The 27,139-nt window shown below is 42.6% G+C and overlaps 3 protein-coding genes and 1 long non-coding RNA gene across 5 annotated transcripts in view; 3 read left to right on the plus strand and 1 right to left on the minus strand.

Annotated features, from left to right (window-relative positions):
* LOC110498682 (polypeptide N-acetylgalactosaminyltransferase 18) overlaps nt 1–9,712 on the plus strand; it is an 85,462-nt gene extending 75,750 nt beyond the window's left edge. The window contains exon 11 of the mRNA XM_021575326.2: nt 7,690–9,712. Coding sequence (XP_021431001.1) covers nt 7,690–7,839 — 150 coding nt within the window. The 3' untranslated portion in view covers nt 7,840–9,712. The remainder of the gene's footprint in view (nt 1–7,689) is intronic.
* A 10,935-nt stretch (nt 9,713–20,647) lies between these two features.
* On the plus strand, nt 20,648–21,819 carry zgc:162634 (phosphatidylinositol glycan anchor biosynthesis class Y). The gene is given in 2 exon segments (NM_001160512.1): nt 20,648–20,867; nt 21,046–21,819. A coding segment is annotated over 1 exon segment (213 nt). The 5' UTR covers nt 20,648–20,867; nt 21,046–21,266; the 3' UTR covers nt 21,480–21,819.
* LOC118942938 lies at nt 21,610–23,786 on the minus strand. 2 transcript variants are annotated; one of them, XM_036958026.1, is made up of 3 exons: nt 23,705–23,786; nt 23,268–23,355; nt 21,610–23,045 (listed from the first exon to the last, which is right to left on the minus strand). In XM_036958026.1, the coding sequence occupies exon 3, from the start codon at nt 23,043–23,045 to the stop codon at nt 21,867–21,869; it is 1,179 nt and encodes a 392-aa protein (XP_036813921.1). In that variant the 5' UTR covers nt 23,268–23,355; nt 23,705–23,786; the 3' UTR covers nt 21,610–21,866. The 2 variants fall into 2 exon arrangements, with proteins under 2 accessions (XP_036813921.1, XP_036813932.1); XM_036958037.1 differs by lacking the exon at nt 23,705–23,786 and having other exon boundaries at nt 23,268–23,618.
* On the plus strand, nt 23,726–24,473 carry LOC118942939. The gene is made up of 4 exons (XR_005038621.1): nt 23,726–23,898; nt 24,011–24,056; nt 24,182–24,228; nt 24,452–24,473. It is a non-coding gene; the product is annotated as an uncharacterized LOC118942939 (long non-coding RNA).
* Nucleotides 24,474–27,139: the final 2,666 nt, after the last annotated feature.

The raw sequence follows: 27,139 nt of genomic DNA on the forward strand, positions 1-27,139 counted from the left end.
CTACTTATTTTACTTTTTTAACATGCACAGAAATTACCCACATCTATGTTCTCCTTTTGGTAGATATTTTCATTATTGAACATGCAATTAATTACACAGAGGAAAAATTACACTGCATTCAGCACCACGGACAGAACTCTTGTTAACGGGTATGCACAAAAACATGAGAGTTCAACATTACATTGAAATTACTCAGTGTGAGGAGTGAAGTCTCTGATGGGCATTGACTAGAGCAGTGAAGTCAGAAATAGTTTCTGACGTCGCTATGCGCAGGATTGCTGGGAGGTGAGAGTCTGTAAGAGATGATCTGTGCCTTGACTTATATTTCATCACTGAAAATGTCTGTTCACATACATAGGTAGACCGAAACAGTACAAACATCTTCTGAGCATGACTCCTAATCTTTGGAAAGATTTGTTCAACGAGAGATGCATAGAACCTCATCAGTTGCTGCTTTTGCAATTGAGAAAGAAACTCTTTCTCACACTAAGCGCACAGCTTTCCCTGATACCTCAATAAATAAATATTTCAATGTCCACTCTTGCTGGAACACCCTACATTCATTGTCTACTTTCCTTTTCTTTGAAACCTTTGAAAAACTCATTTTTGCGCAATTTCTAGCTAGCTACCATTTGTAAGGCTGACACACGTCACAGTATCAGTCACTGTCTGTCCTCGGGCAATTATGTACGTGCCTTCAAAATAAATGTCCCACAAGCGGTGGGAGTTAAATCAATACACGAAGGCGAGTATTCCTTGGGTTTATAATTTAAATAGCAAATACGTTTTTCAAAACTTTACTATAGCAAATTCTTTGATCTGAACATGATTCTGCGGAACGTATTGAATCAGGTCGTGGGCCGCATACGGCCTTTGCCCTGCTCTATATAATACTGTACGTTATCTTTACATTTTTATGGATTTGGGGACTCTGAAAAGGCCCTTGGTGGCATGTCTGGTGGGGTAAGTGTGTGTGTCAGAGCTGTGTGACTGAAAACAATTTGGAATTTTCAACACAATGTTTTTAAAAAAAAAAGAAGCAGTCAGTCTCTACTCCACTCTTAGCCAAGAGAGACTGGGATGCATAGTAGTTATATTAGCCCTCTGATAACAATGAAGAGCAAGACGTGCCGCCTGGTTCTGGACCAACTGCAGCTTAACTAGGCCTTTCTTTGCAGCGCTTGACCGCATGGTTGGACAATAATCAAGATAATACAAAACTAGAGCTTGCAGGAATGTGGTGTCAAAAAGCAGAGCATCTCTTAATTATGGACAGACAATTCCCCATCTATACAACCATTGAATCTATATGTTTTGAACATGACAGTTTACGATATAAGGTAACATCAAGTAATTTAGTCTCCTCAACTTGTTCAACAGCCACATGGTAGACAAAATGCAATTTACCGTAGGCCTAGCCCCTAAATCAGTGCGAATATTTAACAATATTTTCCATAGCTAGCAAGCCAGCCAGCTAACGTTAGCTAGCTAGGTAAACAATGAACCTAATCACAACTCATGACGTTACTACCCTGCATGAATATGCAGGTAACTTGGCTAACCAGTCAGGTTCAATGTTAGCTAGCTAACATTAGGCTATAGCTAGCCAAGCAAATGGCTCTTGCTGTCAAAATTAGAAACGTGTAATATCTAAAAAAATATAGCTAGCTAGACTATCTTACATCATTCATGGTTGGACGCGTCTCCTGTCGGATGCCATGGTCGCCCTTTGTTTGAAGATGTATTCCGGAGACAATTTCCTTAGCTATCATACTCGAATTCCACTGATTTCAAAACTCAGTCCTCTTGAAAGTGGAGAGCAATACTTATGCAGTTTTAATACATGATACATAGACAGAAGCCTGCTATATTGCAGATCAATCCCAACTCATCTCTTGGTATGTCCAACCCACTCATTATCTCAGCCTATCATGGCTAGCGGGAAGGTTGCGGTCTTTTCTGTGGTTAAACCAACCATGCTCGTAATTTAACAATTGTATTGGTATTTACAGATGGTATACAAGTTTAATAGGCACATGAAAGTTCACATGTTGGAGAAGGCATTTCTGCCCCCCAAAAACGCATTTTGATTAAAAACAACGTTTTTAGTTCAAGTGGCTCTCCTGTGAAGAAGTGATCCGCGACATACACCTAGTTTCCTGAAATGGGTCACATATTAGGTTTTGGTTGAAGATCTGATAACATTCAGTGTGACAAATATGCAAAAAAAGCTGACAGGGCAAATACTTTTTCGGCACTGACCTTTCCTGAGCCCATGCCCTCCACTGACATTATGTTTGACATTTTAGTCATTTAGCAGGCGCTCTTATCCAGAGCGACATAAAGTTAGTGCCTTGATCTTAAGATGGCTAGGTGGGACAACCACATATCAGTCATAGGAAGTACATTTTTACTCAAAGTAGCTATCAGCTAGTAAGGGGAAAAAGATTCAAGTGCGAGTGTTAGTTCACAAACATTTTTGGACGACTAGCAACACCAGCAGTGCTGCATCTCCCCTCATTCTGAAATGACACCTCTTCAGAAATGATATAGTCTACAATGCTCAGACTACCAATCGTTAAATAGGTAGCTAGGATATAAATTAGATAACAATTTACAGTAACAGCAGTTCACTAATAAGTCAGTAAACACGATCATTGTTTTGACTAGCTTTAAATCTAAAGTAGAAATTGAAAAATAAAATCTTATCCAGGCGTTAGTAGATGAATTCATAGCTATTACTATATGAATGAATAGATAATAGAGTAATATAATTAAGTTAAAAGGGTGAACCTCTATTTTGAAGGGACAATGATTTGTCAGGACAAATAAGTGAAGAGAAACTTGTTTGACAAGACATTTAATTGCTCTGTCCTTCCGTAAACAGACGTTATCATCATTAGAAGAAAAACTTGCAAAACTTTTTTCTTATAACCTATTAATACAAACATGCTAATTCATGTTGAATTCCTTTATGTTCCAGTACAAGATCGCATGACTAGCTGATGTCAGCATAGTTTTCCTGTTTGTTTATCTTTCTCAATGAAGGAAGGTCCCTCACAACCATTATCAGACATGAGAAAATGGAACTCGCTGACTTCTAGTTTCAGAACCCCTCCCCCAGATGTATAACAGGTCCTGCAGGAAGTATTTATGTATTGATTGGCTGGTTGGTGATCACTGCTGTACAGAATACAAATATTCAAAAACATGCATCCTGTTTGCAACAAGGCACTAAAGTAATACTGCAAAAAAATTGGCAAAGAAATTAACTTTTTGTCCTGAATACAAAGTGTTATGTTTGGGGCAAATCCAGTGCAACACATTACTGAGTACCATTCTCTATATTTTCAAGCATAGTGGTGGCTGCATCATGTTATTGGTATGCTTGTAATCGTTAAGGACTGGGGAGTTTTTCAGTATAAAAAAAGAAAAGGAATGGAGCTAAGCAGAGGCAAACTCAGAGGAAAACCTGGTTCAGTCTGCTTTCCACCAGACACTTGGAGATTAATTCACCTTTCAGCAAGACAATAACCTAAAACTCAATGCCAAATCTACACTGGAGTTGCTTACCAAGAAGATGGTGAATGTTCCTGAGTGGCAGAGTTAGTTTTGATTTAAATCTACTTGAAAATCTATGACAAGATCTGAAAATGGTTGTCAACCAATTTGACACAGCTTGAAGAATTTTTAAAGAATATTGGGCAAATGTTACACAATCCAAGTGTGGAAAGCTCATTGAGACTTACCCAGAAAGACTGTAATCACTCCTAAGGTGCTTCTACAAAGTATTTCCTTTTGTATATATTTTTTTCTCCTTAACTAGATGTATTGGTGTGTCGCCCCCCCTAAAAAAATTGAAAATATTCGTCATGTCTTAACATTTTATTTTCCACCACCATGGTGGCTAATGGTACTTCCGGACATTACGCACAGCATTAAATATAGTTAACCAACGCCTTTGCAGCCTAAATGGAGGATGTTTTATGTATGAGCTGGTGGCGGTAGGACACGAGTGTATAACCAGCTGGGCAGATCAAGCTTAGACATCAGAGGACAAACGACGTAAAGAATAATAGAGCCCTAGCGAATAATATAACATTTCAAATTTATTTTTAAAGCCCTTCTTACATCAGCCACATAGCCACGAGCCTGCTGGCCCAGGGGACCAAACATGTTAGGGAAAATGTCTGTTTCCTGTGTCCACGGTGACACAAAGCGGTATCCAACCGTACAGGCCAATATCGTGATGCCACAAGGGAGCTTCCAGATGATGGTGGGTGCTGTACCGGAGTTGCCAGTACCCCTCCTCGTGGGACAAGATTGTCCGCTGGAGTCACGACCTGAGGAAAAATGGTCAGAGATGGCGGAAGACGAGAGCGAGGACAACCTGTCGCCTGCGTTTGCGGTTGGCAAACCCGTAAATCTGGAGTCGGAGTCCGAGGGGCCGTTGGAACCGAAGCCCACTGATCCCCCTACCAGTCATCGGGGTGCCCTTTGAATGCATCGCCATGGACATAGTGGGACTCCTGGTAAAAATGGAACGAGGACACCGGTACATGCTGGTAATAGTAGATTATGCCACCCGGTATCCCGAGGCCATTCCCCTATGGGCGGCGGTCTCCAAGGGAATCACCTGGGAGCTGTTCCACCTCTTTAGCCGGGTGGGCATCCCAAACGAGATCCTCACAGACCAAGGTGCTGAGTTCATGTCCCGCCTAATGAGTGTGCTCTCCTGCAGATCAAGCAGATCCGGACCTCCGTCTTTCACCCGCAGTTCAATAACACGCTCAATCTCAGTCATCCACCGGGTTTTCCCCTTTCAAACTCCTCTATGGGAGGAGGCCACGTGCCTACTAGACCTTGTCAAGGAGGTGTGGGAAGCCCAGCCGACCCCCTTACGCAACATGGAAGAACACGTGGAGACGATGAGGTTGCGGACAGCCATATGGCCAGTGGTAAGGGAACACATGGAGAAGGCCCGACACGCCCAGGTCTACAATCAGGGAATCCCGAGATTTCCAGGTGAGAGACAAGGTGTTGGTCTTAATCCCCACGGCAGAAAGTAATTTCCTGGCAACATGGTACAGGGCGTACGAGGTGATAGAGAAGCTGGGACCGGTCAATTACCGCGTACGACACCCGGGGGGAAGAAGGAAACCCCAACAGATTTACCAGACGCCAACGGTACCAGTGGTGGTCCTGAGCAGTGATGACCTCGCCCCGGCCCAGAAGCAAGCTTGTCGATCAGAACATGGCGGTGTTCTCAGAAAAACCGGGCTGCACAACCCTCATTGAACACCACGTCTGCACCCGACCCAGGGAAACTGTACAAAAGAGGCCATATTGGATCCCTGAGGCCCGAGGGAAGGCCATGAAGCAGGAAGTGGAGGCTATGCTGAGGATGGGTGTCATCGAAGTGTCCCACAGCACATGGTGCAGCCCAAACGTGTTGGTGCCCAAACCGGGCCGTAGCGCTTCTGTAAGGATTTCTGGGGTGTGAATGACATCAGCTTTTTTGACGCCTACCCCAATTCGAGGGTGGACGAGCTCATCGACCGATTGGGAAAGGCCCAGTACATCAGCACCCTCGACCTGACCAGGATATTGGCAGGTACCGTTGGCAGCCTCCTCCCAGGAGAAGACTGTGTTTTCGATGACGTATGGCTTATATCAGAATCGGGTCCTCCCATTGTCTCCACGGAGCCCCACCCACGTTTTAGTGCCTGATGGACCAAGTCCAACGACCCCACCAACAGAATGCAGCGGCCCATTTTTGGATGGTATCATCATCCACAGCCAACATTGGGAAGAGCACATGACGCGCCCTCAGGCAAGCTGGGTTGACAGCGATCCCCAAGAAATGCAAGCTAGGGTTCAAGGAGGTGGAGTACCTAGAGTATTTGATCAGACAGGGGAACGTAAAGCCCCAGGAGAGGAAGGTCCACGCAGTACATGACTGGCCCGTTCCACACACCAAGACACAGGTCAAGTCCTTCCTGGGACTGGCAGGATACTACAGCCGGTTTATTCCCAACTTTGGGGCTATAGCCTCCCCCTTACTGATCTAACCAGGGCCCGCCTCCCGAAAACAGGGAAATGGACGGGCGAGACCGAAAAAGCGTTCAGACGCCTGAAGGAAGCACTGTGCTCTCATCTGATTCTTGTAACGCCAGATTTCCAGGTACCGATGTTGGTCCAGGTGGACGCATGGGACTAGGGGCCGTCCTGTCCCAGGACACGATGGGGAGGAGCACCCCATCATGTACATAAGCAGAAAGCTGATACCTAGAGAAAAAAAGTACTCTATTGTCGAGAAAGAGTGCCTAGCGGTGAAGTGGACGCTAGTCACTCAAGTATGATCTGTTGGGTACCCACTTCACCCTGGTCACAGACCATGCTCTCCTGGTCTGGATGGCCAGGGGAAAGGACACAAACGATTGGGTCACCAGGGGTTTCTTGCTTATCTTTTTCTGTTGTGCACAGGTCAGGGGCGAAGCATGGGAACGTGGATGCCCTATCAAGAAGGGAGACATACGTCACACTGACAACAGCGCTAAGGAGCGAGGGGGTTTGTGGCAAACAGCAAGTTAGTTAGCAAGAACGTGGGTGGGGCTCCGTGGAGACAATGGAGACCTGTCGAGGCCTGGTGACCGACAGTCTACATCACGCCGCGATGTCTCCCTCTGCTGGACATGCCAGGTCTTGACAGGCTCTCTGGCTAGGACTAATTCAGGCTGATTGTGGTCCCATAAAGCTGCCAGAAGGGCAGCACACGGGGTTGGGGACTGGGGGGTAGAGAGATTAGTCCCGTATAGTTGTGCTCAGTACCAGAAATAACGGAGGGAGCTCGGTTTTGTTACCCACAGGATACAGCAAGACTCCAGAAGACGGTATCCCGGAAGAAGTCTCCTGGAGGAGACCCATTCTTTTCTCTTTGTTTGTGATTTAATAAACACCCTTGAAACCGAGCTAATACAATTGTCTGATCTGTGTAAACTTCTTGACCAAAACCCCTGGTCTGCCACAGCACACACAGATCCCGTACCGGGAAGAAATTAAATATACTTTCACCCCTGGGTGTGGCTAACGTTAGCCAGTTTTAATAACTACAAAGTCATACATTTATTTTAACTAGATTCTGAATCAGTTACTAAGTCTTTGACCAAAGCATGTTGTTACTTTGGAGAGTTAAAAACTCATTCTTCCTACCCTTTTTAAATTGTGCAGTATTTAGCAATCATATCAGCATTTGTGACATGTATGTCTGTGTGGGTCTGTATGGGTGTGTGCGTGAGTGCTAAGGTGCGGCGAATCAATGTAACAATGTATTTGAGAGACAAGTGCTCAATGTGCAAATGTATTTGTTTTCAATAAACATTGGAGACTAATTATAGTTTACATGTTAAGTCCAAGGCAACCCTGTCTGTTTTGCCCCGTAGTTGCGCACTAGTCAGTTTTGTTGCTAAACAACCAACCTGTCTATAGATTAGATTGACATTATTAAAAGATCCATCATCTGCATTCATTTTACTGATATGTGATTACAGATGTACAACTAACTATCCTATGGATTTTAAATGGCCTGCCATTACGGTGGAAGTCGGAGCTCCCCGATGGACACAATGCATTTCAGCACAGTGAAATGACTGCATGATTCAACGTTGTAATATGCTCTGTGTCCTATAGGGAGGTTCCATAGAAAACAGGAAGTCCAAGCATTGCCTGGAGCTTGTCGAGAGCAGTGAAATGGAGTTTGGCTACCAGCTGGCCATACAGAAGTGTTCTGGTCAGAAATGGACAATCACCAACCTACTGTCAACCTACACTCGCCAATGAGGGGATCCTGAGTCCTGCAGGGGAAAGAGTTGCCCATGGTGAACACTGGACCTGTGACTGACAGACATAGAAGCTTTGCTTCTTAAAAATATATATATTTATTGAGGAAGGCAAGAATTGAATTATAAGTATGCAATCTCTTAGACTCAGACATAATTTGATCAATATTAAACAATTCCTGGATTCATAGTGTATGTGGGATTTAAGTGTCAGATTGTCTTTTGTTATGCTGAATTTAGGCTGGCATTGGCTCTAATATACATTATGTAATTTCTGCTACTGTGTAGCATGTGTTTGAAAAACCTTTCTTATTCTGGTTTCTTTTGTGTCTCAGGTTTGTTTGTAGACAGATTTTATTATAAGATCAAGTGGTCGGGTTCGAGGAACTGTCGCGAATATACACACTTTTTTTTAATAAGTGTATATGCTGGATATTTATAAAAACCTTCAGTAAAAATGCTGATGAGAAAAAAATATATTCTGTGGCTGATTTTCCATTCTGAGTAATTCCTTATGAAAGTCAATCAAGGTGGTCCATCTCAGTTTTGTTTTTGTGAAGACACCTTAATAGTCTATTTGATACAATAATTATTTTTCACAATGCAAAAAAATTGAGGCTTTTGCAAAGAATGCAATCATTATTTTCCCCATATCCTGAGAAATACAGGACTTGTTGACAGCAGCATCTGGGTAATAATGGAGCATGAGTGAAACGTCCAGTAATAATATCCTCTGTATGATGAAACAAATGTCCTTATGTTATCACTGTTATTACCAATATAAGGACACTAATTTCATTTACTTAATGTCCTGTATATTTCAAGTGGGAAATTAATGCTTTCATGTTGGTTTTCATATGTTGCTAATTAAAAGTAATTTGTAGAACTAACTCCTGTTTCACTACACTGCTTGCGTGTCCTACAGAGATATATATTCTTAAATTATGACTTGGTTCCTGAAGAGGAGTGCAGGAGAGATGTTTTCATCGATTTAACATGTCAGTCCTCATTAGCTTCTAGAAATTGAGTTAAAAGTCATGAAAGATGCACGTGATGGCACTCAAAACGCATCACTCTGTTCATGTTCCTGCTTGTATGTCACAGGCAATTTACACTAATTGTTGAAGCAGTGGAGGAAGCACAGCATCCACATACACCACCGGAATTTCTGATAACAAATGTGCTTCTATGGGACAGCACAGCCCTTTACACTCATACGTGTATACAGGTTGAAAATGGCAGATTTAGGAACTGATAAACACCTTAATTAGAACACACTGGCTGACAAGTAGCATGCTATACATGAAGTCTGAACTCTGGCTCTGCGCTTCACAGCACTGTATGGGTTTTGACTGACAGCTGTTCTGAACTTGAGCTAATGGGGAACTTTTGCACGTTTTTTGTTTGAGTGTGGGAAATGGTGTAAAATAAGAGGACTTTATGTATTTTGAAAAATCCCTAGGAACAATAACATTACATTGAACCAACGTTGAATTGACGTCTGCCCAGTGGGATGAGACATTGAGGATTAGAATAAATATAATATTTCCATAGCATAAAACTCATGTCATATACTGTGTTTATGATCAGTATATTTGATGTACAGTTACAAGATGACAAGGCGTCACCATGCGTTGTTCTGAACAGAATGAGTCTTGTCTATTGTAAGGAAAATTTGCCGTGGCACACGCACCTGAATGTTTCAAGTTTTAATGTCATATGCACCAGTACAGTGAAATGCACTCATGATACCTTTCTATGCGCACCAAAATTATGATCCGTTTTGCTGAATTGCATTGTGAAAGCCTAACACTGTAATATTGTATTTTATAACTTAGCTAGTCATGTTTGCAATAAAACAATCTTTCAAATGATGCCCTCCTGACCCCGATTGGATTTATAATGGACCGTTTTTGGATTTCATAAACAGTAATTGTGTGATGGGGTGGATGCAGGGTTGTTTTTCCAACCATAACAATAAGTGTGCTTGCTCTAGTTCCTCAATGGCACAGCCAGGAAAGCTACAAAAAAAGCACCTTATAGTTGTCTCTTCTTTGAGTCATAAAAGTGCATTGAAATTACTTAGGAACTGTGCACACTTTGGAGAGGTGTATGCCTGGCCATTTGGAGACACCAGTTAGTCATCTCACACAAACCCTTGCAATTTCTGTTGGTCTTATGTTGCACCTACCCAACATTATCCAGAAATATTCTTAAATTAGTGAATGTATCCAGAGTATTTCCATAATCTAACTATTTTTTTTCTATTGCTGGCATGGTTATGCATATGCTTTTCATATTTCTTCTGTAAGAAACATTTCAATTTTTCATATCCATATATAGGCCATTTTCCATGAGTGTAAAGGGTTAATGGAATGTAAACATCCAAAAAGTAATATTTTATTTCAGTCTTGTCAAACCACTCACGTCACTCATAGAGATGCACTAACAACACGGAGCATTTTTTGAATTTCAGTTATTGCTGAAGTAATGATGATGTGTTTGAATTGCCCTGGCAAATTAAGCAGCTGTCACAGAAGATGGAGCTGAGTAACATCATTTTTGAGGGTGTAAATGGTGGGAGGACACATTGGAAAGTGACAGCTCATTACTACTTGAAGCTCCAAAGCTCCAAAAGCTGCCACAAGTTGAATGTTTGGAATGGGAGAGAAGTTTTTTTTTATCTCCAACTATCACAACTAGTAGTATTGAGTATAAGACTTTCGACAATTGAACAACTATCACTGTACTCACAAGACCCCTTATCCTTGACAGTAACTATTGAATAGTAATCCTTACTCCTTAGTCTGAACATCACTGGCGATCTGACTGTTACACAGCTCAGACCCTTTGAGCATTTTACAGTGTTAATGTACAGTGGTAATTGATGAACAAAAACGATTTATTTACTTCTGACGACAAGAGTCCTTGACTATGAAAACCTCACATGATGTAGTCTATTAGATTATTTCACTTCACACACCCTGCACTGGGTCCCTAGCAGAAACCATTTTGGGTTCTACATGTTCCTGTTACTATGACTGCAACATTTAAGATTTTATAAGCTTGGAAACCACACTCCATCTCCTTGGTCCCTTTTAAGATGGGTTGCACATCACTACACTGACTGAGCCACTGCAAACCATCCATAAAACATGTTCTTTGAAACTACAGTAACTCTTGTATTTCAGTGATCCAGGTAAGCCTCTGAATGAAGTTAAGAGAGGAGAGGAGCTGAGGACAGATTGAATTAGTACAATTCACTTGACCCCTGAAATAAAGGAATTCATTAATGTATATAAATACATCTATTTCCCACTGCTAAATAATTCATTGCACAAACATTATTCTCCCGATATCGACCCCAACTATAATTCCTCTCACTGACTCACTTTACCCCACTGACTTTAGAGCTGTGGCTGAGGACCTGTCAGCAACAAGAATGTAGGTTGAAAAGGAACCCCTCCTTCCTTGCTGACCCTGGAGAGAGGTGGAATTGATATGCCTTTTAAGTCATGTAAGAGGATTTCAGGACATTAAAGCCATAATGCATAAAAACATATTCGGAGGGGAGATCTATCTGAGGGCAGACTAATCTAGCTGCTCTGGGTTGGTGCCTCAGTAGGCTATAGTCCACTTTACCAGCTGAGGACGTAACCCTGTACTCCTGACCTTTATTCTCTGCATCACTCAAGGTCCGTAGACTGAGACTTCAGCACATGCGTCACAATGTTACCAGTTACCACACAGCCAGATGATAATTCAATGGCAGATCCTTCAGTACAATACAGGCAACCAAAGTCAAATATAACTATTCACGATCCGTTTTTTATGGACTGAAGCCTCTAAATGGCTGATCCAGTGGCGACCCATCATTCAGGGCAGGTGTTTTGAACCCCACGTTTTTAGCAACAACAAAAAAATAAAAAATAAAATGTTTTAGTTGCCTGTTTTGCACGTTATTTTGGCATTAATACGTGTCACATATCAGTTTGGAAACAATGTCAAAAAAATATAATTTTTTTTAATAAAGCCGCATACAAACATGGTCTCTTTTTTGCTTTTTGATAAAGGAAACTCCAGAATGCAGGTGTTTCAGTCTAGCTCAGCGGTTTCTGTGGTGGGGTAACCAGCGGAAAATACGGAGCATAGCTTTTGGTAATGTTCTCTAGTTGCGCCGTGTTTGGCTGTGTTCTGTCACTCATGGGGACACTAAGTCACCGCCAAATCTATGGGTAGAGCTCGAAAATGCAAGCCCCTTGGGTGCTGCCACAGAGTTACATTAGAAGTGCCCATCCAAGAAGGCTCAAGGTCATTGGCCACAGATAAAATTACGTCAAATCACATTATATAAACAGTAGCTTTGATACTTTCAAAATCTTAGCTAGCAGTCATCATCATGAATCAAGTCGACAATCTACTGGCAAATCCTTTTTAATCCTTGTCATATGAAGAGAAATTATGGATAAAATGTATCGGTGCTCATCGGCCATTGAACATAAACATTACACAAGTTGGAAATCACAAATTCAACAATGAGTGGTTTGGAAAGAATCAGTGGCTAACTGCAAGCATTGCAAAGCAATCATTAGCCTGCTATTCAGTGGAGTGGCTGTGTGGACCCACGTCTGGGTTTAATTAACCTCTTCGGGCTAGGGGGCACTATTTTCACGTCCGGATGAAAAGCGTTCCCAAAGTAAACTGCCTGCTACTCAGGTCCAGAAGCTAGGATATGCATATAATTGGTAGATTTGGATAGAAAACACTCTAAAGTTTCTAAAACTGTTGAAATTATGTCTGTGAGTATAACATAACTTATTTGGCAGGCGAAACCCCGAGGACAAACCATCCAGGAAAATTTGTTTTTGAGGTGACTGTGTTTTCAATTGGTTTTATTTTTTTCCCTTTTTTCTTTTTTCTTTTCTCCCCAATTTCGTGGTATCCAATTGTTAGTAGTTACTATCTTGTCTAATCGCTACAACTCCCGTACGGGCTCGGGAGAGACGAAGGTCGAAAGCCATGCGTCCTCCGAAACACAACCCGCACTGCTTCTTAACACAGCGTGCATCAACCCGGAAGCCAGCCGCACCAATGTGTCAGAGGAAACACCATGCACTTGGTGACCTGGTTAGCGTGCACTGTGCCCGGCCCGCCACAGGAGTCCCTAGTGCGCGATGAGACAAGGATATTCCTACCGGACAAATCCTCCCTAACCCGGACGATGCTAGGCCAATTTTGCATCGCCCCATGGACCTCCCGGTCGCGGCCGGCTGCGACAGAGCCTGGGCTCAAACCCAGAGTCTCTGGTGGCACAGCTGCGATTCAGTGCCCTGGACCACTGCGCCACCCGGTAGGCCATCAATTGGTTTTCTATGGGAATCTAGATTTCTGAGGCATCTGGTTGCAGTTCCTATGGCTTCCACTAGATGTCAACAGTCTTTAGTAATTGGTTGATGTTTTTCTTCTGAGTAATGAAGAAGTAGCCCTTTCCTTTCTGGGTGTCGAGCCTAGTGGACTGTTTTGTTTGCGGCGCGCGACCTGGGGCTGGCTCCACTTTCATTTTATCCGCTATTGAACACAGTATATTCCGTCTTAAATTTTATAGATTATTTACGTTTTAAAATACCTAAAGTTGGATTAGGAAAGTTGTTTGAAATGTTTGGACCAAGTTTACAGGTAACTTTTTAGATAATTTGTAGTCATGTTGGGCGAGTTGGAACCTGTGTTTTTCTGAATCAAACGCGCCAAATAAAGGGACATTTTTGGGATATAACGACGGAATTTATCGAACAAAAGGACCATTTGTGATGTTTATGGGACATTTTAGAGTGCCAACAGAAGAAGATCTTCAAAGGTAAGGCATGAATTATATAGTTATTTCTGAGTTTTGTGTCACACTTGGCAGGGTGAAATATGATTGTCATGTGTTTGTATGATGGGGTGCTGTCCTCAGATAATCGCATGGTTTGCTTTGCCGTAAGGCCTTTTTGAAATCTGGCTGGATTAAGAAGAAGTTAAGCTTTAATTTGGTGTATTGCACTTGTGATTTTATGAAAGTTAAATATTTCTAATAATTTAATTTGAATTTTGCGCTCTGCAATTTCACCAGATGTTGTCACCGGATGTTGTCATTTTAAGCTTGGAAAAGAGACCCTTAAAACCTGTTAGGTTCCAGAATGTCTAGCCGTAACAGGTTTTAAGGGTCTCTTTTCCAAGCTTAAAATGATAAACATTCAACATTGGCCATGCTGTCAATCTAGCTTGATTTGTGCCCTGCTCAAAACAACTGTTTAGTCAGAACTGGGAAATCTGACTTCAGAGAGTTCAAGACAACTGGGAACTCGGGGGAAAAAACAAGTTCCAACTAAGTCGAGAACTCAGGCCTCTTTCTAGAGCTACGACCTGAATGTCACTGACGTCATCATTATTCGACCTTGTTTTTTTATGAGTTCCCAGTTGTCTTGAAAGCCCCATAAATCCAGAGAATGGTAGACTTGACAAAGTTGGATGACAAAATTTTCCCACGAAGGACCGCCGCGCCACCTTCCTTTTCAAATGAGCACAGAAAACAAGGTGAGTCCAAAAATGTCTTGTACGCTGCTGCATAAATGATGTAATATGTCAGGGAGATATGTATACTGTAGCTAAGAATGTAATACTAAGTGTATTTTGTGTAGTAAGCTGTTTTCCCCTCTTAAATTCACCAACTGTTTTGACTTCGTGGTGCGCATGTAGTCTATAACCTGTTTTAGAGAAATGTAATCATTTCTGACTTGGTGTACACTCTAAGAAAGGGGGATACCTAGTCAGTTGTACAACTGAATGCCTTCAACTGAAATGTGTCTTCTGCATATTTGGCGCCCGAAGAACAGTGGGTTAACTGCCTAGAATGAACTGTTCCTCTGCCAGACAAGGCTCCGTTGATAGCCAGGTGTAGCAGTGGTAAGGTGTTAGGACTGCTGTTGGAACTCTGCTGTTGGGACAGCTTTATGTAGGCCCTAACAGTTTGTGGGCACCGTTTATCACCGTTATTGTTCAATTAATGTATTGTTTAGTGTTGTGTTGTATTATGTAGTGGCTTTGCTGACATGCACCCCCCCCCCCCCCCCCCCCCCCACAAAAAAAATGTGTTTGCCCCACCAAGATTTACATACTAAAATCACCACTGGGCTGATCAAAGACAAGAAAGGTCAAACAAGTGTCTATAACCATAGCATCTCCTCCCATTAACACTTCTGCATTACAGCTCATCCAATTAACACCCAAAATGAATAAACACAACACAGTCACTGCTAAATACAGCCCAGTGATTTACATGGGCAATGAAGCACTTGGGGACCTTGAAGGAACAGTAATGATGCAGAATGTGGGCCATCTCACGCCTTGCTGCGTTTCAACTGCTGACTAACCATGAGATTTAATTTCAGGGTAAGCTTTGTTACTTCTGGGCATGGTCGTATATCAGGGGTATTAAGGCACTGCTGCAGTTCTCGTTTTAATGTCTCATTGATGGGGAAGCTCAGGTGTTGGGGAGAGAAGAGGCCCATGGGGAGCTGATTATCAAACACAGAGTGTGCTGGGTTGGCAATACTTAAATAACGTGGAATTGGAAATGAAAACCCTGCTTGCAGAGAAAGACTCCTGTTTTAATCATCTCAACCCTATGCAAGGAATCACAATTGTGGCAACATTGTACCTAGGAACTAAATCTGTCTGAGAGTTGATGAGCTTGTTCTCGAGCGTTTCAAACAATAATGAGACTGTAATGCTGTCTAAATGAGAGCCCCTACATTTAATTCAATACTAAGAAAGTGAACCTCCTAATCCCATTTACTCTTGGTCAGGCTCAGGAGCTGTGAAAGGTCATAAAGAGCTAATCTTTGATTTTTTAAATTATCACAATGACGATATCGCTTTGGAAGTGTCTCATTCTGTCTTCTAAAAGCTGTTTTTTTATGTAAAACATTTTGGTAAACACTACCGGTAAAAAGTTTTAGAACACCTACTCATTCAAGGGCTTTTCTTTATTTGTACTATTTTCTACATTCTAGAATAATAGTGAAGACATCAAAACTATGAAGTAACACATATAGTCATGTAGTAACCAAAAAGGTATTAAACAAATCATGTTCTATATTTGAGATTCTTCAAATAGCCACACTTTGCATTGATGACAGCTTTGCACACTCTTGGCATTCTCTAACCTCCCTGTAGGCTGTCTCGTTGTTGTTGGTAATCAAGCCCACTACTGTTGTGTCGTCTGCAAACTTGATGATTGAGTTGGAGGCGTGCATGGCCATGCAGTCATGGGTGAACAGGGACTACAGGAGGGGGCTGAGCACGCACAGATGCATAGCCTGTGTTGAGGGTCAGCAAAGTGGAGACGTTGTTTCCTACCTTCACCACCTGGGGGTGCCATCAGAAACTCCATGACCCAATTGCACAAGGAAAGGTTGAGACAGAGGGCCTCCAGCTCGATGATGAGCTTGGAGGGTACTATGGTGTTGAATGCTGAGCTGTAGAAAATGAACAGCATTCTTACATAGGTATTCCTTTTGTCCAGATGGGATAGGGCAGTGTGCAGTATGATGACGATTGCATCGTCTGTGGACCTGTTGGGGTGGTATGCAAATTGAAGTGGGTCTAGGCTGGTTGGTAGGTGGAGGTGATATGATCCTTGACTAGTCTCTCAAAGTACTTCATGATGACAGAAGTGAGTGTTACGGGGGGGAGGGGGGAGTCATTTAGTTCAGATATCTTTGCCTTCTTGGGTACAGGATCAATGGTAGCCATCTTGAAGCATGTGGGCACAACAGACTGGGATAGGGAGCAATTGAATATGTCCATAAACACAGCAGCCAGCTGGTCTGCGCATGCTCTGAGGATGCGGCTAGGGATGCCGTCTGGGCCAGCAGCATTGCGAGGGTTAACAAGTTTCAATGTTTTACTCTGGTCAGCCATGGAGAAAGAGAGGGCGGGGGCACAGTCCTTGTTATCAGGCTGTGACTGTGCCACTCTATTATCCTCAAAGCGGGCAAAGAAGGTGTTTAGTTTGTCTGGAAGCGTTACGTCGGTGTCCTTGACGTGGCTGGTTTTCTTTTTGTAGTCTGTGATTTCCTGTAGACCCTGTCACATACGTCTCGTGTCTGAGCCGTTGAATTGCGACTCCACCTTGTCCCTGTACTGGCATTTCGCTTGTTTGATTGCCTTGCGGAGGGAATAACTACACTGTTTATATTCAGTCATATTCCCAGACCTCTTTCCATGGCTAAATGCAGTGGATTGCGCTTTCAGTTTTGCGCGAATGCCGCCATCCATCCACAGTTTCTGGTTAGGATAGGTTTTAATAGTCACAGTGGGTACAACATCTCTAATGCACTTCATTATGAACGCACTCATCGAGTCAGCGTATTGGTCGATGTTGTTCTCTGAGGCTGACCAGAACATATTCCAGTCTGCGTGATCAAAACAATCTTGAAGCATGGCTTCCGATTGGTCGGACCAGCGTTGAATGGTTCTCGTCACTGGTACATCCTGTTTGAGTTTCTGTCTATTACACGGTAGGAAATTTGCTTTGTTAAAATCCCCAGCTACAATAAATGCAGCCTCAGGATATATGGTTTCCACTTTGCATATAGTCCAGTGAAGTTCCTTGATGTCTGTCTTGGAGTCTGCTTGAGGGGGAATGTACACAGCTGTGAATGTAACTGACGAGAATTATCTTGGTAGGTAAAATGGCCAGCATTTGATTATATGGAATTTTAGGTTGAGCGAGCAGAAGGACTTGAGTTCCTTGTATGTTGTTATGAATTCACCATGAGTCGATAATCATGAAGCATACACCTCCACCCTTCCTCTTCCCAGAGAAGTGTTTAGCTTTGTCGGCGAGATGCATAGAGAAGCCCGGTGGCTGAACCGATTGCGACAACATATCCCAAGAGAACCATGTTTCCGTGAAACAGAGAATGTTACAATCTCTGATGTCTCTCTGGAAGGCAACCCTTGCTCGAATTTCACAAATGGACTTTTAACAAGACACACCTGTTAATAGAAAGGCTTCAGGCTGTATAAAGGCTATTTGACCAAGAAGGAGAGTGATGGAGTGCTGCATCTGATGACCTGGCATCTACAATCACCCGAAAATCACCAAATTGAGATGCAGCCAACAAGTGCTCAGCATATGTGGGAACTCCGTCAAGACTGTTGGAAAAGCATTCCTCATGAAGCTGGGTGTGTCCAAACGTTTGACTGGTACTGTATATTTATAATTTCCTCCTCTACCCTTTGAGGCAAGTACTTTTCAGTACAGCTGAATGAATCATGTCACTCATGAGCTTTAAGGGTCACATGAAGAGACAGTGGTTGTGTTTCTCTGCCCAGATGTTCCATCCATCAACCTATGGTTGCATGTCACATCATCGACTGTGTCATTGGCAGATTGCTATAGTATATGATGTGGTTAGCTGATACGTAAAACACCTATCCAGGCATTGTAAGAGCTGGCAGGTGTAACAGAATAACTTTAGACCGTCCCCTCGCCCATACCCGGACGCGAACCCGGACTCTGCACACATCAACAACTGACTCCCACGAAGCATCGTTACCCATCGCTCCACAAAAGCGACACACAGTCGATGATGTGACATGTGACATGCAACCATAGGTTGATGGATGGAACATCTGGGCAGAGAAACACAACCACTGTCTCTTCATGTGACCCTTAAAGCTCATGAGTGACATGATTCATTCAGCTGTACTGAGAACATCCGTTACACAGGCATCAGCAAAGCCTGGGCAGGAGAAACATGCATGGATGAAAGAATGTCAGTTAGAAAGATAGAAGTGAGAGGCAAAGTGAACTTTATTGGAAAAAACAATTGCAGTATCTGTTGTTTTTTTGTAAACATGCTTTTAAAGAGACATTACCTTGAAGTTTGTGATAGATATCAAATCATTCTGAGATATGGATTATTTTCTTCAGTATCTGCACACAGTAAACTGTAGTCTACGGTATGAATCAGAAATAGGTTATCAGATTTCACTGGGTAGCAAAGTTTGATATTTCTTTATGGAATGTAATCAGAGAGGAGCCTCAGCCTCATCAAGTTATGTGTTCCTGCTTGAAGCAGAAGCTTGTCCTCAGGGTTTGTAATGATGGTAACGGTGAACTGGATACTCACAGGCTTCAATCTAATTACACTGCTGCAGTTTAGAACCTGAAGGCATTCTATTATGTTAGCAGTGCGCTCACAGAACCTAAAACACTTGGATGCCTTCACTAAAAACTCTCAGAGCAATATCCGCAACTCAACCATAATACATCACTTTCTTCTTCCAACTTTTTTTTAACAATCTCAATGTAATATTTGGCCTTTACCTTTTCTGTAGGCCTATGTGACTTTCATTAAAGATGCATTTGAACAATAAAGGCTGTAATGACTTTAAATGCATAAAACATAATCTCTACTCGACTCATTTCCATATCATGTGTAAGGATATATCATGTGATAAATGCACTAACTGTAAGTCACTCTGGATAAGAGCGTCTGCTAATGACTAAAATGTAAATCAGGGTTGTCTGAAAAAAAAATCTAGCACAATGACCACTCAAAACCCGGCCACAAGGCTTAAAAAATAGCAACAAGAGGAGTTGGCACTTTAGGGAGAGAAGTATGTAGCCATCTCGTGCTGTTAGTTTGTTGATCTCACATCAATTGCCATGCCCCCAGTTGTCCGGGAAAAAATGGCTACTTTGAAAACGATGTCGTGGTTGAATATGTATTGGTCGCGGATTGCGGGTTTTTGGGCAACTTCTAAATTCGACCAAGCCGCCATGACATTTCTCTGAGAAAAAAATATTCGATTAATTTCACCGTTACCTGCTGCTGCTGACTATCAGGCAGTGGGGCAGGCTGTTACTGAGTGAACGAGCAAGTGGTGGGGAGGGCTGAAGGTGTGTGTGTTGAGAGAGCGGCTGCAGGGAGCTTAGTGAGTGAGAGGACAGCATCGCTGCCATGCTCTCTATCACTCAGCTGTCAACACACACACACGCGCTCAGTACTCCCACTCCCTCCCCACTACTCACTCTCTCTCCCCACTACTCACTCTTCCACTCAGCAACCATGGCGGCCGCGGTGCAATTTAAAAGTAGGACAAAAACCCGTTATCCGCGACCAATAACACTGTAATAAAAACAGCAGGGAGCAGGCCTCGAACCCTCGAACTTCTTGTCCGAAGTCCAGCGCGCTATCGACTGTGCGGCTAAAGCATGCTCATGCGGCAGAGTCGATGTCCGCGCTTATAAACCCAGGGTCGTTACAATACATTTTCACCCCCGACATCGTTTTCAAAGTAGACTAATTTTCAGAAAACTGGGGACATGGCAACGCTGATGTAAATAACCACACACTTTGGGCTTGTTCGACATTGCCGTCGATCGTGCAGGCGATTTACCAATGACACATTACGGCTTTGATCCTCTCGAACACGGCCATTATATTTGAGTAAAATACCTGTGAGTTTGTGCTACCATCTCGTGGTCAGGCATGTATAACACTTGTCAAATCTGCACACTATTTTTTTTATATTAGCCTGTATCAGTCGTCTGTAATATTCATATAGCTGACAATTTAACACCGGCTCTGATTTTTTAAGTGCTTTTTAATATTTTCACTATTTGCTGTTGAAAATCTGAAATGTGCAGTTGAATTTCTAGAGGACGGAACTAGTTAATCAGATACTGGGGACTACATTTGTGATGCACCAGTGCAATTTCGTGTGTTCTTCCAGTTTAGCTTGAGCTGCTGTTCATTGCAGGAACAACAACACCCTAAAAGGCACATCTGCTGGCTATTTCGGTCATGTTTCAGAATTCTTTAAGATGAGTTAATGAAACTCGGAGTATTCAAAGGTTTGTCAAATATGTGATTGACCTCTGCCTGTATCTGTAAGGCATTTGACAGTTGTGAAGGACTTCGACACATCCTTGCTCGAATGTGTTGTTTGTCCACTATCCAAAAAGCAATTGAGGTGAGTCATGTTATACATTGCCATATTTATACTAGTTTACCTAATCCAACGACGATCTTGTTTTGCTATGGCATAGCTGAGACAGAAACACCACTTTTTTTTGTCTCAGCTGTATAGGTAGCATCAGCTAACAGTTAGCTAGCTAGCCTAATTGTTGTACTCTCGTCTTATCACGCAGGTACGAGGTAAATACCAATGAACTCATCAACGAGGAGCTTGGCATCGCATACCCGATATTTGATGGGATTCCCAACATGATTCCCAATATGCAAGATTGATTAAAAAAGAACCTGCAACACCAGTGAAACCAGCACAGCAGGCATAAAACACAAACAGTAAAGACTCAAGAAGATCTTGACCCTGAACAGTGTTTAAATTAGTTGTTAGCTAGAAGTCAATATGTTATCTCTCTCTACCCTCACAGTACTGGTTCCTATAGTCTCCCTATTTGGACTTTTCTATTCTGCAACTGTGGATGATAATTTCCCTCAGGGATGTACAAGCACTAGCAGTGTGTGTTTCTACAGTCTTCTGTTACCAGTCACCATCCCAGTCTATGTGTTTTTTCATCTATGGAAGTGGATTGGAATCAAGCTATTCAGGCACAATTAGTGTACGCTTTACATGAATAGTGTTTCAGTTGAATGTCACTAATAATAAAGGTTATCAATTAGTGATGGTATTGCACATGAAGCTGCTATTGCTACCACAGCTAATGATCCACTAAATGATTGTAAGAAAATGACAAATTAAGAAACTTTATTTGATGAGTGACATGCAATTTCTTCCATAAAATGTGCATTAATACATGTTTTTATTGAATGTGTTTTTAATTAAACTTAAACATATAAAACTATAAAATGAACCTATTTTGGAAACCTGGGACAAAGAACGCCACAAAGCAAATGTATCCTTTTGAATGACTATCACTAATAAAATTGTATTGTTTTTGACTTTTTTTTAGTTCTTGAGGGGAAGTTTGGGTTTAAACTTCACTTGTTACTTTTTTGTTTTCTTCCTACCACAGGCCTGTGTAAGTTTCATCAAGGGAGATTGTGGTCTTGGGGACTGTCCCTCGCCCTTCATCTTAAAGAAGAAAGATTCATTCAGTCTCATCTGAACTGCCTTAACTTGACTCTTGCACCGCCAGAATGGGTCATTCTCCTCACTTGACGTTGTGTCTGACTTTTGGCCAAGTGGGGGGCTTGTTTCCTCTTCATTGGCTTTTCTTTGAGATGGGGGATGTATGCCCATCTCTGCCCTCGTCCTGTTAGGGAGAGACAGGTCAGTAGGTTGCTCTGAGCACTCGGTAGCTCCACACGACTGGTGAAACCTGAGGAATGTGGAGATCTCTGAGGTAAAGAAGTTCTCTGTTTGAGTGGCTGTCTCAGATGTTGACTTCCAGAGCAGTGGCTCCTCTTTTGGCTCTATGAGTGACTTGGTATGCCTGGCCAATTTTGTGGTGTTGGCTTCACCAGTGCCTCCACTGCTGGAGTGATCTGAAGATGTTAGTACTCTGAATTTCTTCTGAGTTATGAACAGGTCCTCACTGTTGGCATCTTCAGCAGTACTTTGCGAGTTGGTTTGTCCCTTTCCATACTCTGTTCCCTGTTCTTGCCCCTCTCTACACTGATAAGTCCCAGAAAAGTTGCTTTCATTGTCACTCTTGGGGCTTTCCCAGGGAAAAGTATCTTTGGTTGTTGAGGTGCAACACTTGACTACTTCTGGCTGTTTTGCTTGTATGTAATCAGGGAATAAATCAAATGCAACTTTCTTTTTTCTCTGGGCCTTCTTCTTGGGTACCTTCACTAAGTCACTAACCACCGGCAAAGGTTCCTGTTTCTTAATGTAATGTTTTACAGCAAATTTTACAGTGGACTTCCCCCTAGACTTAATTGGCTTTATTGGAGAGTTTGGTGCACTGTTTCCCTCAAAAATAAAATAGCTATCTTGTAATCCCAGGGCTACTTTTCCCTTCTTTTTCTTCTTCCTGTTACCTTTGGCCTTTTTGGTTTTCTTTTTCTCTTCAATACCAGTGTCTTTCAACTCTGTCCTGTGTGTTTTGTTCTTTTTTAGACATTTGTCTTTCTTTGATTTTTTGGTTTTTCCTCTCCTGGGTGAATCACAAAATGTGTCAGATTCTGTGTACTCTGTCTCTGCTCTTTCAGCCATCTCCATCTAGAAAAGAGAATTTGTGGAAATTATTATATATAATTATTCATAATTGGTCCTCTTGACATCAAAATAGAAATATGAAATAATTTACATTACATAGGCCTTATTTACATGTATGCAGTCTAGGGGCTGCCCCTCACAATGGATTTTTAAAATATGCTTTAAGGCTATTTATCAAATTAGAATTCTCTCTGACTATAGCAATACTGTAATTTAATGTCTTACCAGTTATTCAAGACGCCTTCTGTTCCTCCAATGTTGGGGAACTGTTAACGTTACTTGTATCCTCTCTTGAAACCATGTAACCCAACACCTGCATTAAACACATAGAAGAGCCTCATACCTTGATACATTGCACATCATCTCGACATGTTAATGATGGAACTTGTTACAGTAGCCTGACCAGGCAACATTTTGAAAATATCGGCGATTGCAGGCTGTGGTCTTCCAATACAAAGTAAGAAACATAAATGACAACGACATTAAATTGAGCTAACTACAGGCCTTGGTCGTTAGCCTACCAACCGCAACAAAAAAAGTTAGCATACACCAAATAGTCTGGAATTATGTCAGATGTGGAACACTGAAATAAATAAATAAAATCTAAATTGTTACCAAATAAAGTTTTCAGAAACTATATTAATCATATAGCGATGAATTACCTTCTCAAGTCATTCTCCGGCCCTGACACTTGACAGACTCCCGCCACCCACCTCTTCAACTTCAGAGAGAGCGCATCTTTTTAGCGCGCATGCCCTTTCATTTGACAAGGCTACTGGCTGATCTCGTGACACACCTACTGTATGCGAATCTTGCCATCACTCACCTGCATCTACAAATAATGTTGGTCTACCAGGTAATTAACCTAAATGAGAATATTAAGATGCAAAAATAATATAGCCTAATGCAAAGTGTCAAACTGTTTAATTTTAAGGGGGTTTGTCTATAAATGTGTTTGGGACTTTTAGGACTACCATCAGCAATCTCAATTGGACCTTGCAAGACGATGACATGGTATGTAGGTAAAGATAATATTCTTTGTCCAAAGATTAATATAGATCTCAATTTCAGAATAAGTGAATACAATATCAAAATCCTAAATCACCCCAAAATTGACATGGTCAGTATTTACTGTATAGGCAATCAACAGACTTTCCAGTTTTCCTTCACAGCGTTCTTCAGGGTGGTGAGTACAGAAGTAACCTTTTTACACACCCATTCAGTCCTTTATGAGTCACCACCCATTGGGCACAGATGTCATTTCAAGGTAGATTTGAAGTACATTTGTCAACTAACTTGAATTCAAAGTGAAATCAACAAAACATTTCACCATGTCAAATCAAAGTTTATTTGTCATTATTTGTCACATAAAACAGGTGTAAACCTTACAGTGAAATGCTTACTTACAGGCTCTAACCAATGGTGCGGGGGGAAAAGGTAGGTGTGTGTGTGTGTAGGTAAGTAAAGAAATAAAACAACAGTAAAAAGACATTTGAAAAAAGAGTAGCAAGGCTATATACAGACACCTGGTAGTATGTACATGTAGGTATCGTTAAAGTGACTATGCATATATGATGAACAGAGAGTAGCAGAAGCGTAAAAGGAGGGGTTGGTGGGTGGTGGGACACAATGCAGATAGCCCGGTTAGCCAATGTGCGGGGGCACTGGTTGGTCGGCCCAATTTAGGTAGTATGTACATGAATGTATAGTTAATGTGACCATGCATATAAGATAAACAGTAGCAGCAGCGTAAAAGAGGGGGAGGGGGGGGGTACACAATGCAAATAGTCTGGGTAACCATTTGGTTACCTGTTCAGGATTCTTATGGCTTGGGGGAAAAAACTGTTGAGAAGCCTTTTTGTCCTAGACTTGGCACTCCGGTACCGCTACGTAGACTTTGATCTGAAGCCATTCTTGTGATTATTGTGACTTTGCAATTGTAATTGTTTGAAGCTTGTGTAGTCAAATTAATTTATGATCGTATGCTATCCATTTGTTGTTTGTATGCTGTTCTTTGTATGACATCTTAATATTTGATAATTAACCAATGATATTAGGCCACTCTTGGCCATGATTACAGACACCTGTGTCTTTTAACACTACATAAACGAATCATCCCGCAGTGTTTGTGATTATTCCCTGATGAAGACAGCTTGGCTGTTGAAACGTTGGTAATAATTTTTTTTGCATCTGAGCTCCTAGAGTGTGCGGCTCTCTTTTATTTTCAAGTTTTCTACTCCGCTAGCCAGCACCTCGCCTAAATAGGTGTGCGTTTCTTTTTCTTCTAGATTACTCCGACACCGCTTGCCATGCGGTAGTAGAGAGAACTGTCTATGACTGGGGTGTCTGGGGTCTTTGACAATTTTTAGGGCCTTCCTCTGACACTGCCTGGTGTAGAGGTCCTGGATGGCAGGCAGCTTAGCTCCAAATCAAATTAATTTATATAGCCCTTCGTACATCAGCTGATATCTCAAAGTGCTGTACTGAAACCCAGCCTAAAACCCCAAACAGCAAGCAATGCAGGTGTTGAAGCACGTTGGCGAGGAAAAACTCCCTAGAAAGGCCAAAACCTAAGAAGAAACCTAGAGAGGAACCATGCTATGAGGGGTGGCCAGTCCTCTTCTGTCTGTGCCGGGTGGAGATTATAACAGAACATGGCCAAGATGTTCAAATGTTCATAAATGACCAGCATGGTCAAATAATAGGACTGGGACAGGTAGCACGTCCGGTGAACAGGTCAGGATTCCATAGCCGCAGGCAGAACAGTTGAAACTGGAGCAGCAGCACGGCCAGGTGGACTGGGGACAGCAAGGAGTCATCATGCCAGGTAGTCCTGAGGCACGGTCCTACGGCTCAGGTCCTCCGAGAGAGAGAAACAAAGAGAGAAAGCGAGAATTAGAGAGAGCATAGTTAAATTCACACAGGACACCGGATAAGACAGGAGAATTACTCCAGATATAACAAACTGAGCCTAATCCCCCGACACATAAACTACTGCAGCATAAATACTGGAGGCTGAGACAGGAGGGGTCAGGAGACACTGTTGCCCCATCCGATGATACCCCCGGACAGGAGGGTATAACCCCACCCACTTTGCCAAAGCACAGCCCCCACAACTTATCATCCTGAGACAAGGCCGAGTATAGCCCACAAAGATCTCCGCCACGGCACAACCCAAGGGGGGGGGGGGGGAATCACATCAGTGACTCAACCCACTCAAGTGATGCACTCCTCCTAGGGACGGCATGAAAGAGCACCAGTAAGCCAGTGACTCAGCCCCTGTAATAGGGTTAGAGGCAGAGAATCCCAGAGGAAAGAGGAGAACTGGCCAGGCAGAGACAGCAAGGGCGGTTCGTTGCTCCAGAGCCTTTCCGTTCACGTTCACACTCCTGGGCCAAACTACACTCAATCATATGACCCACTGAAGAGATGAGTCTTCAGTAAAGACTTAAAGGTTGAGACCGAGTTTGCTTCTCTCACATGGGTAGGCAGACCATTCCATAAAAATAGTGATGTACTGGGCCGTACACACTACCCGCTGTAGTGCCTTGCGGTCAGTGGCCGAGCAATTGCCTTACCAGGCAGTGATGCAACCAGTCAGGCAGGAGGCTCTCAATATTGCAGCTGTAGAACCTTTTTAGGATCTCAGGACCCATGCCAAATCTTTTTAGTTTCATGAGGGGGAATAGGCTTTGTTGTGCCCTCTTCATGACTGTCTTGGTGTGTTTGGACCAATCTAGTTTGTTGTTGATGTGGACACCAAGGAATTTGAAGCTCTCAACCTGCTCCACTACAGCCCCGTCGATGAGAATGGGGACGTGCTCGGTACTCCTTTTCCTGTAGTCCACAATCATCTCCTTAGTCTTGGTTACGTTGAGGGATAGGTTGTTATTCTGGCACCACCCAGCCAGGTCTCTGACCTACTCCCTATAGGCTGTCTCGTCGTTGTCGGTGATCAGGCCTACCACCGTTGTGTCGTCAGCAAACTTAATGATGGTGTTGGAGTTGTGCATGGCCATGCAGCAGTCATGGGTGAACAGGGAGTACAGGAGGGGATTGAGCTCGCACCCCTGGGGAGCTCCAGTGTTGAGGATCAG

Source organism: Oncorhynchus mykiss, chromosome 2, assembly GCF_013265735.2.
Source record: "Oncorhynchus mykiss isolate Arlee chromosome 2, USDA_OmykA_1.1, whole genome shotgun sequence".
Classification (NCBI taxonomy): Eukaryota; Metazoa; Chordata; class Actinopteri; order Salmoniformes; family Salmonidae; genus Oncorhynchus; species Oncorhynchus mykiss.